The sequence below is a fragment of the Lepeophtheirus salmonis genome, chromosome 3 (genome assembly GCF_016086655.4).
Source record: "Lepeophtheirus salmonis chromosome 3, UVic_Lsal_1.4, whole genome shotgun sequence".
In the NCBI taxonomy this organism is placed as follows: Eukaryota; Metazoa; Arthropoda; class Copepoda; order Siphonostomatoida; family Caligidae; genus Lepeophtheirus; species Lepeophtheirus salmonis.
The window spans coordinates 27,149,961-27,164,362 of NC_052133.2; the positions used below are offsets into that span (position 1 = coordinate 27,149,961).

The window sequence follows — 14,402 nt, forward strand, 5'->3', positions numbered from 1 at the left end:
GTGTTTGTAATCTAAAATAAGCGCCTGCATAAACAAAAGTGGGAGCACTGTTTACAAGACATACATATATCAGACATCCCATTTCAAAATAAACTCATTACTCAAATCAAATTCTGTAAATGTTGTACATTTATGTCTTAAATAGATTAAATGTGAGCCCATGGACTCGACTCCACCACTACGTCAGATGTCGTCCCTCCAAGGAACTAATGAAGAAATATATGATGTAATTTCAACCCGGTTTTGTATGTCTGTAGAGGATCATTTTGATGTAATTAGTCTCTGAGTATCTACATGACTATTAACAATGTAGCAACGAGCGTGTGTCTTGCTAAGCGCGTCGTATTAAAAAGAAAAATATTCAAAGATGAAATCGTAGTCTTTTATATGTTGAATGTGTTGCTAAGAGTATATAAGACTTAACAGGGGCTTCCAAATTACTATATATATATGTTAGACTCTACCAAAATTAGGAATTCGATGTAGCCAGGTATTTTTTATTTTGCATTTTATTCCTCTAAACAAGAAAAACCCCATCCAACGTAAAAAAATGGTCTTTTGTTTGAAAATCTTAAAAATGTATGTCTAAACAAAGAATTGGTGTTGTGTCATTAAAATTATCGATTTGAATCACTTTACCAATTTTTTTTTAATTAAGTATTATGAACAAACCATATATTTTGCCACAATATTTATCGAACTTGCCTCATGGTACGAGTATTTGAGCTTGACACATGCTATCAATAATTATCTTCTTCGAGAGTAATAATTTGTTCAAGTACAAAAGTAAAAATTCCTTCATTTGTGGGGGGGGGGGCTACTGCCCCTTTACCCACCCTTGCTTAATCCCAAACGCAAGTTCTAGAAATATTGTTTAGTAAAAAGCTTTTAGTATCTTTTATTCAATTATGAATCATTTTCTAGAGTTCTATATCATATATAATTATTTTTTTCACTAAAATAATTATGCTCAATTTAAAATTGAGCATAATTATTCATTTATAAGCATCAAGTGAAATTTCTAAAAATTGACTATAGAATGAGTAAGAATGTGGGCAAACAAACTTAGTTTTATAGTTAAATAAAACATTAAATATGTAACAAGTCACTTAATTAATCATTTCTAAGAATAATGATTCCATTATTTTGACTTTGGTCCTCTCTTGCCTCATTATCAATCCTACAAAATGAAACCAAAGACTGATTAAATATATTTATTGTCTTGTTTTTCATTTGTTTTTGTACAGTTAATTAATTTTTACTTTCTCTTATTTCAGCACTGAAAACCTTTCGGATCAAGATATCGAGGTAAGAACAGTCAACTTTTTTTATTCTATCTATATTAATCATATTATGTGATCCCAACCAACGTCTTTGTTGAACACGAGCACATAGACAAGTATTACAAAAGCAGTTTATTGATATTGACCAGCTCGTATTATTTGTTTTCAAAAAATACATCTGTTGTTTGCAAAATATATTGTTCGTCAATATAAAAACAATCTTGAAAAAAATCAAGAAAAAGGCATTTCAAAGCTTAATTCATAAAATTAATTTCATTCCGTAATGAAATTAATTCTGAAATGTTCGGCAATAGCCAAACATTTTAGAAGTAGGTTAATGATATTGACCAGCTATTATTTATAAATGTTTTGTATAAAAGACTACCGTTGTTGTCCAAATATGTGGTTCATTGACATAAAAACAATCTCTAACTTTGTTCAAGGAAAAAAGTAAATTACTGGAAAAAGTAAAGTTTCCAAATTATTCATGTCATAGTTTTGAAACTTTATTTGAGTCAAGAGACTTTTATCGACTCCAAAGTAGCGCCTTCCATTTTTGTTTATTGTCACGATCAGTTTTGGTTACTTGAAGTACAATTTGCGACACACTCAAAAGGTTTCTCACTTATATGAGATTGATGGTGTCTCAACATAAATATAATCTTGAGCAAAATTTAAGAAAAGGATGTAATTCAAATATTATTGGTTATTTTTCTTCATTTACTGAAGCAATCGTTATAACTTACGCATCCCTATTATGCAAATTTTGAGAGGTTAAAAGTCATTTTTGTACAAATATTCCGAAGAACAATATTGAAAAGAAAATAATTAGCTGTCGACTGCTGAGAAAAACATTGACCTAGTTGCCAACATGAGTACGTAGAAATAAGAAAACCCTTACTGTTGACCCTATATTCAACACGGGATCGATTAGTGACATTTAGGGATGTTGCAGAGGAGAACCAATATGCTTTTAGCATCAACTACTTTACTTCAGTGATGGTTTTAGGATAAAGACTGAAGGCTGATGAGTACCTTAAAATTTTGGACACCAAAGTTCTCCCATGATAAACTACATCTGTCCGGAGTGTTCCAACAAGATGGCAACATCCCATCCACAAAAGAAACCCCAAAGTGGCTCCAGGCCAACATGCCCATCTTGGAAAATAACTTCTGGCCACCACAGAGCCCAGAAATCAAATCCCTGAGACTATTCCATCTAGACACACGTAAAATCCAAGGCCTGAAGGAGACACCGCGACAAGAATACCTCTGTTAAAAATACCTTTGCCTCCATAAGCGTCGAGTACATTTAGAGTGTCTGCAGCTACTTCCGCGACTGCTTGGAGCTCACCATCAATTCTGAGGGGGGATATATTGACTAAAACATGCTCTTTGTGTGTCAAATAATAATTAAAACTTAATAAGCTTGTTTCCTAATTCAGCCAGGATCCCACCAAGGACTTCCGTAATTATGCTCTTTCAAATAAAATCTATAAATTTTACAATTTTATTGTACCGATGAATTTTTGCCAATTTAAATTTAATTTCTAGCACACGCAAAGGGCTAATATGCATAAATTTCTCATAAAAATGGAAGATAATTTATCGATAAGTACAAATCTTGACCACACTCAATTTTGATAATGATACTATTAAGTTACTTTTGTGATGATCAAATTACATTACTACCTCTAAAGAAAAGAAACCCAAAAAATTCCATGAAATTTATTCGACATAACATCATTTGTAATAACTATGGACCAACTTACACAATATATATTATTCAAGCTTTCGTCAAGGCAAAATGTATCATTAGCAAACCATGACAAAAATAACCAGTTCCCTTAAAAGAAAAAGTTTTATGAATATAATATATGTCTACATAAAAACAAAAATAAACCAAATATGGAATAAGTTATTTAAATCAAATAATAAACTCGCCAAAAAAATAAATAATTGACCATCAAAACCCTTCTCTATCTTCTTGCACGATTCTCTGAACTTGATTTAAATATGATTTTTATTGACTATTCCATTTTATTTGCACCATGATGCATGATTTCTCTAGCTACAATACATTGTGCCTATTCTAGTACAGCGGTTTGGCTCAGTACGTCCTATGCAGTTCAGTACGTTTTTATTAACTGTATATGAAATAAAAATATTAAATATTTTGATATTATAAAATTTTGGTTCTTTTTTTTTTTAATTAATAGATTCGGATTGTGAAGTAGGATTTTAATCCATAATTAACCTTTTATTTAAAAAATAATTTATATGTATTTGTTTCTACAAAAAAGACACAAATACTTTCAAAATGATAAAATACATCCCAGTTGTTAAAAAACCACTTGTATGATGAAGGGATAATTCAAATAAATTTCCCAATATTTCCAAGTTAGCTTTACAATACCTTACAACAACAAGTAAATCAGTATAAAGGTAAATAATTTATTTGAAACCTGGCGATATTGTGACAAAAAGGTAGATAATCATTGCTCGGCAAAAAAAAAATATAAATTCATTAATAATAATATTTTATAATCCGGGAATATTTTATATCAACCTTTGTTTTTTAGGGAAGTTAAGTATGTTTACGAATAATTTATTTGCACAGAAAAAAAGAATCAAAGGATAAAATACCGAAAAAAATTGAAAAACTACATTAATTCTAATGATAAAACATTACTATTGTACTGTACCAAACCGCGTACCATGAAGGGTGTGCTGCTGTTCGTACCGAACCGTGTGTTCAGTGTACCTTCCCACCCCCAAAGTATATATATTTATACCGATTCCGAATTCGATATTCTACTCTCAAGAGGGTTTTCATTTCATACTTCATAGGCTCTACCACTTACATACTTTTTGTATTTCTCTCTACATTTGTTTACCTCTCTTTTTTTTATATGGGGACTTCTTGAATGAGATCAATTCAAAAATTAGTTTTACCCTTGAAATATTGTCATGGTCTTATCTCGAATTGACTATGATGAAGAGTGTTTGATGGAGTGCTCTTTTTTTAAAAATAAAGTTCAGAATTTCAGCTATCAAATGATATATTTTTAAACCTTTTGGAATATATTCTTTTTGAAACTATGAACGTCTCAAATAAAAATAACTTATGTTCAACTTTAAACGAAGATAACTGAATGTATGACCATGATACGGACATTTTTGTTAAGGCTTTGAAATGAATTTTTATAATTTATCTCTATCTTCAATACCAAGTGCTTAAAAATGCTTTGAACCTTAAAATAAAAAAAAATAAAAACTTTATGGCCTTTTTCTGAAGACATGAGGCAAACAAAGAAAAAATAAGACTGTATTTGGAATCAAGGAATCAAACTCTTCTAAGTAAAGCATACGCTGTTGTAGTGCTTTAAAAAAAAGTATGATTTTGTTGAACAATGATATATGTTATTAAAACCTATATTAATAGAAAAAATAAATTATTTACATTTGTTAAACAATATACTTGGTGCAAAAGATATATCTCACGTAAATTTCAAGTGTTCTCTTGAGCAAATACAGGTACTTACACAGCTTACTTTTTTGGTTTGCCAGATAGCTTGTTCAAACTTGCACCAGTTGAACAAAAGTAAATCATTTGCCGAATTGTGGGCCCAAATATTTTGAAAAGGCACGAAAACTTCATTGAAATACGTCTTGGGAGAAACAATATAGCCATTGCTCGAATTGGGAACTCAGTTATACGTTTTTTTTTCTTGATAAAGATAAAATTTGAGGTCTCTAAAGGACTTGGCTCCCTGCCACACCTAAAAAAACATATCAAATGGCTCTATGAAAAACTTGGGCATTTCATTCGCCAGACTTTTGGCCTCATAACTCGCTGGATCTGAATACGATGAACTTTTGTACGGTGCACCATCAAACAAAAAACATACCCAAAACCCCTGCACAACCATAAACGAACTTATCAGTCGAACAAAGAAGAAATTTTTGGATTTGTCAAGGCTTGCTTGATCTTTTGTCATCGTATTGAGACTGTTATTGAGGCTGAAGGTAATTTTATTCAATAAATTTAATCAAATCGATCAAGTTTTTCGAATCTGGCTTATATTTTTGTAATCGGAATATTAATAGGAGAGAAAATTGTATCTGAAAAATAAAATCCTTTTTGTGGCAGAGATAGTTTGTGCCACCTTTATATATTGTTATATGTTACGTATGAAAATGAAAATAATTCAATATGCTTAATCCAAATGTGTCAACACAAGATATTGCCCAATCCTTAGCAAATTTTAAAGAGTTGTTTCTAAAGGTTGGTTCATATCATATATGTAGATATTTATATATATTTTTAACCAGTATCAATTTATTCTGGTGTTCAAATAATAACAATACAAAAACAGTTAAAGTATTTAAGTACATAGAAAAATGTAAAGACCATATAAAATTTCCAAGAATAATAAAACGACACACAAAAAAAAGAAACAAAATAAGTAAAAACCCTAGTTCATTAAAAATTTTAAATATTGTTTTGCAATGTTTAAAATACATGCCCCAGTTTCCATTTTCTTTGCTTTGATTGCATTCACACAGTACTGTCATTGTACGATTACTGCACGTAGGTTTACCTCACTTTTTGATATTAGAACAAAAAAATCATGTGGCTTTATTGGCCTTCCAAAAACCACATCTAGTTCATCTGCCAATGTGTCATATATTGCCTGCAGTGTTTTACATTCATATAGAATTTGAGATGTTGTTTCTTGCTTTTCCTACAAATGGAGCAAAGTTTGTCGTTGCTTAAAACAGCTGACACTTTCAGAGTTCCAATAATCACACGGTAAGAAAATCATTTTTCCGAAGGAGTCAGCAATGGGTTCTGAAGAGTACTAATGGCTTGTCTTTCTGTTAACGGTATGTTTCTTCTCTTTAAAACAGGTCTAATCAGTGGTAGTGATGATTCACAACACATTTGTCTTATTGATACAACTTTTATCTTAGCAAGCTGTTTTCTTAAACAAAGCTCCTTAGAAAAAATCATAAGTATGCACATGTTGTATCTTCTGCCTTTTTGAATTTGTTTGTGCGTCATCATATCTAAAAGATTATCCTTGTAATTAAAAAGATGATTTAAGAAAAAAAACGGCATTTTCGGGAGAGAAGCGGGAATTTTTATGAAGGCCCCTATTAATGGAGCGTACCCACCCATGACTAGTTCAAGAGTATAAAAAGAATCCTTTACTGTATTAAGGAGGGACCATCAATATTTGAGTTTACATAAATACCTTAGCATTGAACGTACACCAAAGTTGGAATATTGGAGATTAAAACAAGATTTCCAAAAGCTTCTTCAATCTATTAAAAAAATAAATATTATAATATGAAATTACTAGGAGAAATTGAGTTTTATTAACATACATAAGCCTTTTAGCTGAAAAAGGGTACCCTAGCTAAGACCTACACTTAAAACAGTTAAACATTCCGACAATCAAAAAGTCATAAAAACAATCACGCACTAAAAAATATTAGAAATAAAAAAATAATTCATGGGTGTCCCTCGATGAAAGCGTTTATACCACTAGACAGTTATTTTGAAAGTAGGTTCATATATTGTTGAATCAGACAATTTATATTTGGCAATGGCAATAGTATGGTCTCAGGAATCAATACCTATCCATGGTACTTTCAATGCCAAAGCACCATATCTTACTGCAGAGGACAATACTCTTCCTCTTTGGGTCTCTCTAAGAATTGGTTCTCTACATACAAACTTATTGCCAATAAGGGCTTTGGCACTGAAAAGAGCGTAATGTATTACCCAATTTTCTTCACTTTTTTGTCTTTTCCTTGTTGGCAAGCCACACAAAATTATTGCCTTTAAGATATAGGTAAATGTTTAAAGGTTTCGTCTCAAGACTAGAATAAAGGCCAATCATTTTTTGAAAAAAACAAAAAAACATGACAGAGCGAACACTTTTGTATATGTTTTTTTTTTCTTTATGGTTCAAGCATTCATTTGAGTTCTTCCTGAATTTAATATCAAATTATTATCAGTATTCTCTCTCTCCCCCCTCCATTTATTCTCCTTCTTCTTTTCATTTTTTGATGTATTAGATAATTAAGCTACCTGTCTTGACGGCTCTATTTATAAACTCCTTTAAAAATAGGTACGAGTTACAACCAACCAATCAATTGAAGCAATCAGTGACATCATTCAACAACTACCTTGACAACCTCAATGATTAGCTTAGTCATTTTATAAATCCAATTTTATATATTTTGAGTTGTAAATATAATATTTAGTAGTGATGAGACACGTTCCAAGACGAAATATTTTCCTGTTCAGTCCTAATAGATTTTTTCAAGACGGATTTGTAGCAATATTTTAGTTCACACCGTAGAACAAAATTTAATGGTTTTTAAAAAGTGAACCTATTTTGTTGAGTCTTAATCTATAATCAGATTTTTTCTCTTTCATCCTTTATGAGTTGTAAAAATATGATTGATGCAACAAATTCAACTACATATGACGTCATAGTAGGTCAATCCTCACAATTTTGAAATATTATATATGTTCTAAAAAGTACTGGAATAACCAAAACAACAAACATGTTTTTTTTCGTTCAAAATGTTTCTATTTTTTAGTCACTATTTTTTATTCGTTTTATAGAGCAGAGTCTCAATAGCACTTTGTAAGCCATTGTGCTTAGCTTGAAATATATTTTCCCCCATCAAGAATCAGTGCAAAAAACAAAATTGTTTTTGATCCATTGTTTTAGAAATAACAAAAGTATCGTCACACCCAGCCCATAATAACTCACAAACTAAAAACATATTGTCATAAATTTTTGACAGTTGTCTTTTGAAGGTTGGTACTATCCTAAAATGAGGTTAATCTAAAAAAAAATAGCACCACCTATGTATAAAGCCCTGTTTTTTTAGCACATATGTTACAAATAACGTCATTAAGAGTTCAACTAAAATGTATGTCTAGATCAATTTTTTTATGAAACAGATCCAGACTGTTTTTTTTTTATAAATACATCAAACTTGATACGACATTATTGTGGATATATTCTACATTTTGGAACACATTTGACGTCATTAACAATTCATCTACAGACTCAGTCAGTCTAGACTGTATTAAAATTAGAGCGAGTCCAACCAAATGTTTAACTGGAACCCGTCTGAACCGAATCTTGCTCAATGGAGGTACAACGTGCTTAGTAGAAATTATTCTTTTGATCTCAATGTGCATAAGCTTTATACTAGCTCGCCCCTAGAAAAGAAAACTTAGATTGTGCATATGGACTTCACAAGACCATTCCTATGTCAGATGTAATAACTGTTATACTATAATGATTGATGTTTACTGATACTTAATCAGTCCAACTCCATCTGACCAATTTAAGGAACATTAAAATCAATTGAAACTCAACAGATAGGGACTTTTGCTTAGCTATTTCATCACATAGCTGCATAATTATGTGATGAAACTTGTTGACCAAGGGACTTGAAAAATATATAAATTATCATGAGAGTAAATCAAAAAGAAATATATTGAAAAAAGCCTATCGAGCAACGTAGCAGGTGGAGAAGATACTCAGAATAAAATATACTTTTCTGGAAGTCAATTTATGTAGGTTCGATTCGTCACTTATAGAGAAGGAAATATTCATCTTCCTAGACCGCTTCTATGTCAAATTGAGTCATTGAAATACTATAATGTTTACCTACTTATAATCTATCAGTGCACCTCCAACTTAAAAAATATACACAAACATAATATAATCAACAGTTCATTTATTAATTCGGTCAATAAGTCCCGGGCCTAACTACCAGATGACGCCACTAACAAATTAACAAAATATTTTTCTGAAGTACAAAGATTCAAAAGGTGAATGTCAAATTTCAATGACATTTGGTTTATTATTTATCGAATTATAGTGGTTTAAGTAAAGCTACTTGTGTGATTCTTAAAAACGATTGATTCAAAGCAATTTGGAAAGAAATTTGGCACAGATGATGAAGTCATTGTTGAAACTGAAGCATATTTTGAAGGTCTCGATAAATTGTTTTACAACCGTGGTATCGAAAAGCTAGAGAGAAAAAAGCTAGAGAATAATTGTATTGTTCTAAAAGGAGATTATATTAATGGATAAAAAATAAATTTTGGGGAAAAATGTTGTTTGTCCTTTGTAGGCCCGGGACTATGCTACCAATGTGATAAAGAATCGGTTATTAATAGATTTAAATAAGGATTAATGCTGTATTTGAATCTTTACTGACGAATTAAAGAACTTTTGTCTCCTAACAAACTTTGAACTAGATGTGTAAAGATGGCATCATAGGAAAATGAAATTTTGAAAAAATTATTTATGTTCTTAATCCAAACTTTTCCGTATTAGCCGTAATCAAAATTCGAAAAAAGTTGAAAAAAAACCCAGCCTACTTTATTCATTGAGTATCCAAGAACCGAGAAAACTGCTGATTAAGTACATGGATTTGAATTGTTAGGTTATAAACGAAAAAGGGAAGTTGAGTGATGTCAATTTAACAAGTTTTTAGGAAGTATGTTCAGGAATGAAATGAACCGAGCCAATAGTGAACTGGACGGGACTACAGTATTCAATCTTAAATAAGGACGGACAAAATCCATCACTAGTCATCTCCAGTGGCGAGTGCCAACTCAACTCTCGCTATAGAGTCTTATACAAAAACTAGTAACTAGTACAGAAACATAAATTGTATGACGTCACTAAATTTCCCGCTTCCAAATGGTCATGAAAAGTCTAGAATTGATTTTCAGGGAATCATTTTACTGGGATTTAAAAGATCAAGAATGAATTTACTAGGAATGTAATTACCGGTCAGATAATCTCACAACAGTCCCAGGCCAGTCTGTGATTTTCAAACCAACCCCAACAAGAACCTAAAATATACCTACAAACTTTATTTGAATTATAATTCACAACATACGCACAATCTACAAAGAATTTTGATAAAATCCTGTTATAATTTTGATTAAATGACAGCTGCTGAATTAATGAAGGTGGAAGTTGATCTTCAATATAGCTCGATTAATTATTGATTAATTTTTCATCTCCCAAGAGTTGTTTCATCATACATACCTTGCAAAGAAATAACATTTGCATATGTGGCCTGTCAAGACAAAAACAAGAGATTTTTTTATATCAAAATTTAGTCGGGATTATTTTTGTTTTCGTCAACATCAAATTATCCTATTATTAAATAGTACCTCTAGTGAAGAAAATAAGTTTCTGTGTCCCAATACATTTTTCAGCTATTGATCACGTGGATCCTCGTTTTGCATCTTGATTTAAAGTTTTAGTGAAAACTAGGGTCAATAATTAAACTGCCAGACCTGCCCACGCAATGAAGTGAAGTATCTCATTCGATGTATGGGCTCAAATCTAGACATAAACAAATACTATTCAAACAACTAAGCCATCAGATGATAAATTGTTTTACTTCGAAGGGAACTAAAAATAAAATGATAATGATTTGGATATTTTTAATACCGTATACTATTAATCTAACAATCAACACAAAAATGAGGCATGGCAAGCTGTTTTACGTGCAAATTTATGATCAAATAGATCTTGGTAAAGTATTAGAAAATATAGAAAATAACGATGAGTATAATTCTTCATACAAATGATGTGAAATGAGATTTTTTCCAATACTGGGATATTATAATTATATTTAAATAAGAAATTAGTTTTGTGTTATACCTATATTCTTGAAGCTCCCAGAAATAAATATTTACACAAATTACCTTCGATCTCGCAGAATAAATATAAAAATATGCCCTTTTTGATATAACTATTTCGGTACTGCATATTTCTTTGATGAAAGGATAAATATAGTCAATCTTTAAGTCAGTTTTCTCAAAATATTTGAGTTACGGATTAAATACCGTATTGAAAATACTGTCAATATCAGGACCTATTGAAATTCCACACTCCTTACATAGGTAACCAACTATAAAATATAGTTTGCATTGTTTAGGGAAGTTCTTTCCTTATTGTTAAAAGGTTGCAATGACTAAATTTCAAATTTCTGCTTACGCTGTCTCCAATTTCGAGATAGAAAGAAAAATATAATATTTCGAATAATGAACAAAAGTCCACCCAATATCCATATTTTAAACCCCCCGTCAAGTAAAAAACTTTTTTATAATTCCTTCGAAATGCATTTAAACGATTGGAAAATTAAATTTATCCTTATTTATTAATAATTTATGTATATATCTAGATCGATAAAGATCTTGACACTTTAATAAAAAAATTCAAGCAAATACACAGCATCTCATTAGGGGCTCACGAATATTGTACAGATCTGAATCCACTGAATTACCCCATTTGGTGGCAAATTAATCAGAAGGGCTGCAATGTCCGCCACCCGAATATTGACCTCTGTTAACCAGCAGTGGAGGATCATGAAAAAGGACTACGTTGCCAATGCGTGTGAGGGGTTCCAGAGGCGTTTGGAGGCTGTCATTGAGGCTGACGGTAGTCAGATACATAATTAATGGTCATTTTTATAGTAAAAAATATATTATAAAATAAAATTTTCAATGTAGAATATCATCTTGATCAATTACGAGTATTTTAATGATTACTTAGAGACAGGTCTCAGTACCCGGTGCACACATCAGGTGTGGGTAACAAAACTACAAAAAACTATGGTTACTGTTTATGAAAGTACTGCAGGACTTAGGGGGCTTTAATATGTTAGTATTTTCTGAATATCATGCTGTCATGCGTAGCACCTCAAAGATAAAGAAAATAAACACAAGCCCCATGAAATATCCACTAATTGCCACGATCTGGATCTTCAATTCTACTTTGAGTCCAACAAAGATTTACACCTAAACCTCCACAACAAATCTTCAGTTCTACACTTTGTCTTTTACACATTAGTGACTACTTAATACTTATATATAATCCCTTCAAGAATTGACAAATAATAATTACAGCTCTGGAAAATGAAAAAAAAAAAACAACCCTTTTTCATGTTGCAACTAAAAAATATCCTACATGCGTTCTAAATCATACTTAATGCATCTGTACTTATAACTAAGATTGTAAATATAAGTATTTTTTAGCTTTTGATTTTTTATGTTTTTGGTGATCATAATAGTATTTTTTATTTTCTTAAGCTTTTATCAACATAATTTTATTCTTGAGGAACGCACTTTAATTTCTACTTCAAACAATCTATCATTGATTGCTGCTAAACCTGTTTAAACAATTGCATGAGCTCATAAAAGACAGAAAGTGACTCTAAAGATTTGTTGTAGGGTTATAAATTCAACTCCTTGTTTGATTCCAAGTGAGGATGGACATCAATTTACATTCTTATTTATTTTCATCACCTTCTCCCCCTTGTAGCTGATCTAATGAAACGTCATAACAGGTACTCTACTCTCATTCAAAATATTCTTTTAGTTGTCATGGTTAACTTATTGATTTTTGGCTTCTTTTTTTATGAGCATGTAAAAATACTACTGTCTAGCATTACTTTATAAAATCCGTTTAGTATCAACTTAGTATCTAACCGACAACTTTTTTAACGTGCTGAATGTCATACACACTCGTTGCTAAAGTAGTATCACAGTTAATGATGTAAATCCGGTGTGTTTTTAGATGGCTTGTTAATTTGTGACTGGTAATATTAAGAAGGATTTTTTTTTCCTTAGCAGTTGTCATTATTATTTAATTCCTTAGGAGTAAACATCCTTTCCTCAATAGATTCAATTATATTCAAAATCTGACTGAACATTCATGTGTGCTCATGAAAGATGGAGCGTACCCCTGATGATTTGCTGCGAAGTTTGACTTGCAAGTCCTTGTCGGATTTGGAGTAGAACTAGGCATGGACATTGGAGTTATTCTAGCAAATGTCTTTGTTTATATCCTTTTCTCCTTCCTCTCTTGTCACAGTAGATTAGCTGATCTAATGAAACGTTATGGGAATTATTATTTCTTTCCTCCATAACATTCTTCAAATTGTTACGATGTGGATTTTCGTTTGTTGTTTTTTAACATGCCCTTTCAATATTGGATATTCATCAATGCTCACTCGTAATAAGATGCTATCGTAAACTTAAAAATGAGGGATTTTCAGACAGACAGCCTTTCCAGTATTAATATAGATACGGGAATTTCATATAAACTAATTATTTTCACATGACAATTCATGTACATAATTAGTTATAGAATGAGTCCACAGTTGCATTGAATAAGGAAACTTTTTTCTAATCACCTCAAAATAGTATTAATAATAGCCTATTGCAAATGATCATTTCAGAGTATAGTTATTAATCGTTTTAGTCTTAACATAATATGTTTTTGCCGTGTGCCTCATTTAAGATGAGATTGCAGTTTCCAATACTTAATTTTGATTTATGATGTGAGCAAAATCATGTTATCAACGGTGTCTATGAGAAAGAGAGATGTACTTAGATTGTAGGGGAGACTGGGTACAGATGCAATACGGGTTCCGCTAAGACACATAAAAACCAACATAAAGTATAAACCAAGATATGTTATACGTCAACATACAAACAATCTTAACAATCCGCTCGTGAACATCCTTTTTAAACGGAGTTTGTACTCTGGGTAAGAAAATGAAACCTGAAAATAAAATGCAGTTAATTACGAATCAACAGTTTTATTTTTTTATTATTTTTTGGAATATTCTATCCATTTTGCATAAATAAATGTTCATGAACATGCTTTATATACTTGTATGAATATCACTATTTTTTCAATTTCCTTAACAATTACACTATGGGGTATTGGCGTACGTTAGTCTTGGACTGGAGAGGGGAAGGGGGGCTATAGCCTACTTCCAAATCAAGAATTTTTTCTGTTACTTGAATGTTATTCACAAAAAAATAACAATTTGAATTTTATCTTCCAAAAATTTCATTTTTTGTCAATAGAAATAGATTTTTGAAAATTTTCTAGAAAATGTAATATTTGAAAATTTTCTAGAAAATGTAATATTTGAAATTTTTTTTCTAAAATTAAATTTTTCTGAATTTCTCTGTAATTTTGAATTTTTTTTCAGAAATATTTAATATTTGAAATTTTTTGTCAAAATCTATGGATT

General features: G+C 30.9%; 1 protein-coding gene across 1 annotated transcript in view; it reads left to right on the top strand.

Moving 5' to 3' along the window:
- Positions 1 to 14,402, top strand: part of LOC121114539 (uncharacterized) — a 316,164-nt gene that overhangs the window by 251,748 nt on the left and 50,014 nt on the right. Inside the window, exon 9 of the mRNA XM_071887240.1 lies at positions 1,278 to 1,308. Within this exon, the coding sequence (XP_071743341.1) occupies positions 1,278 to 1,308 (31 nt within the window). The remainder of the gene's footprint in view (positions 1 to 1,277; positions 1,309 to 14,402) is intronic.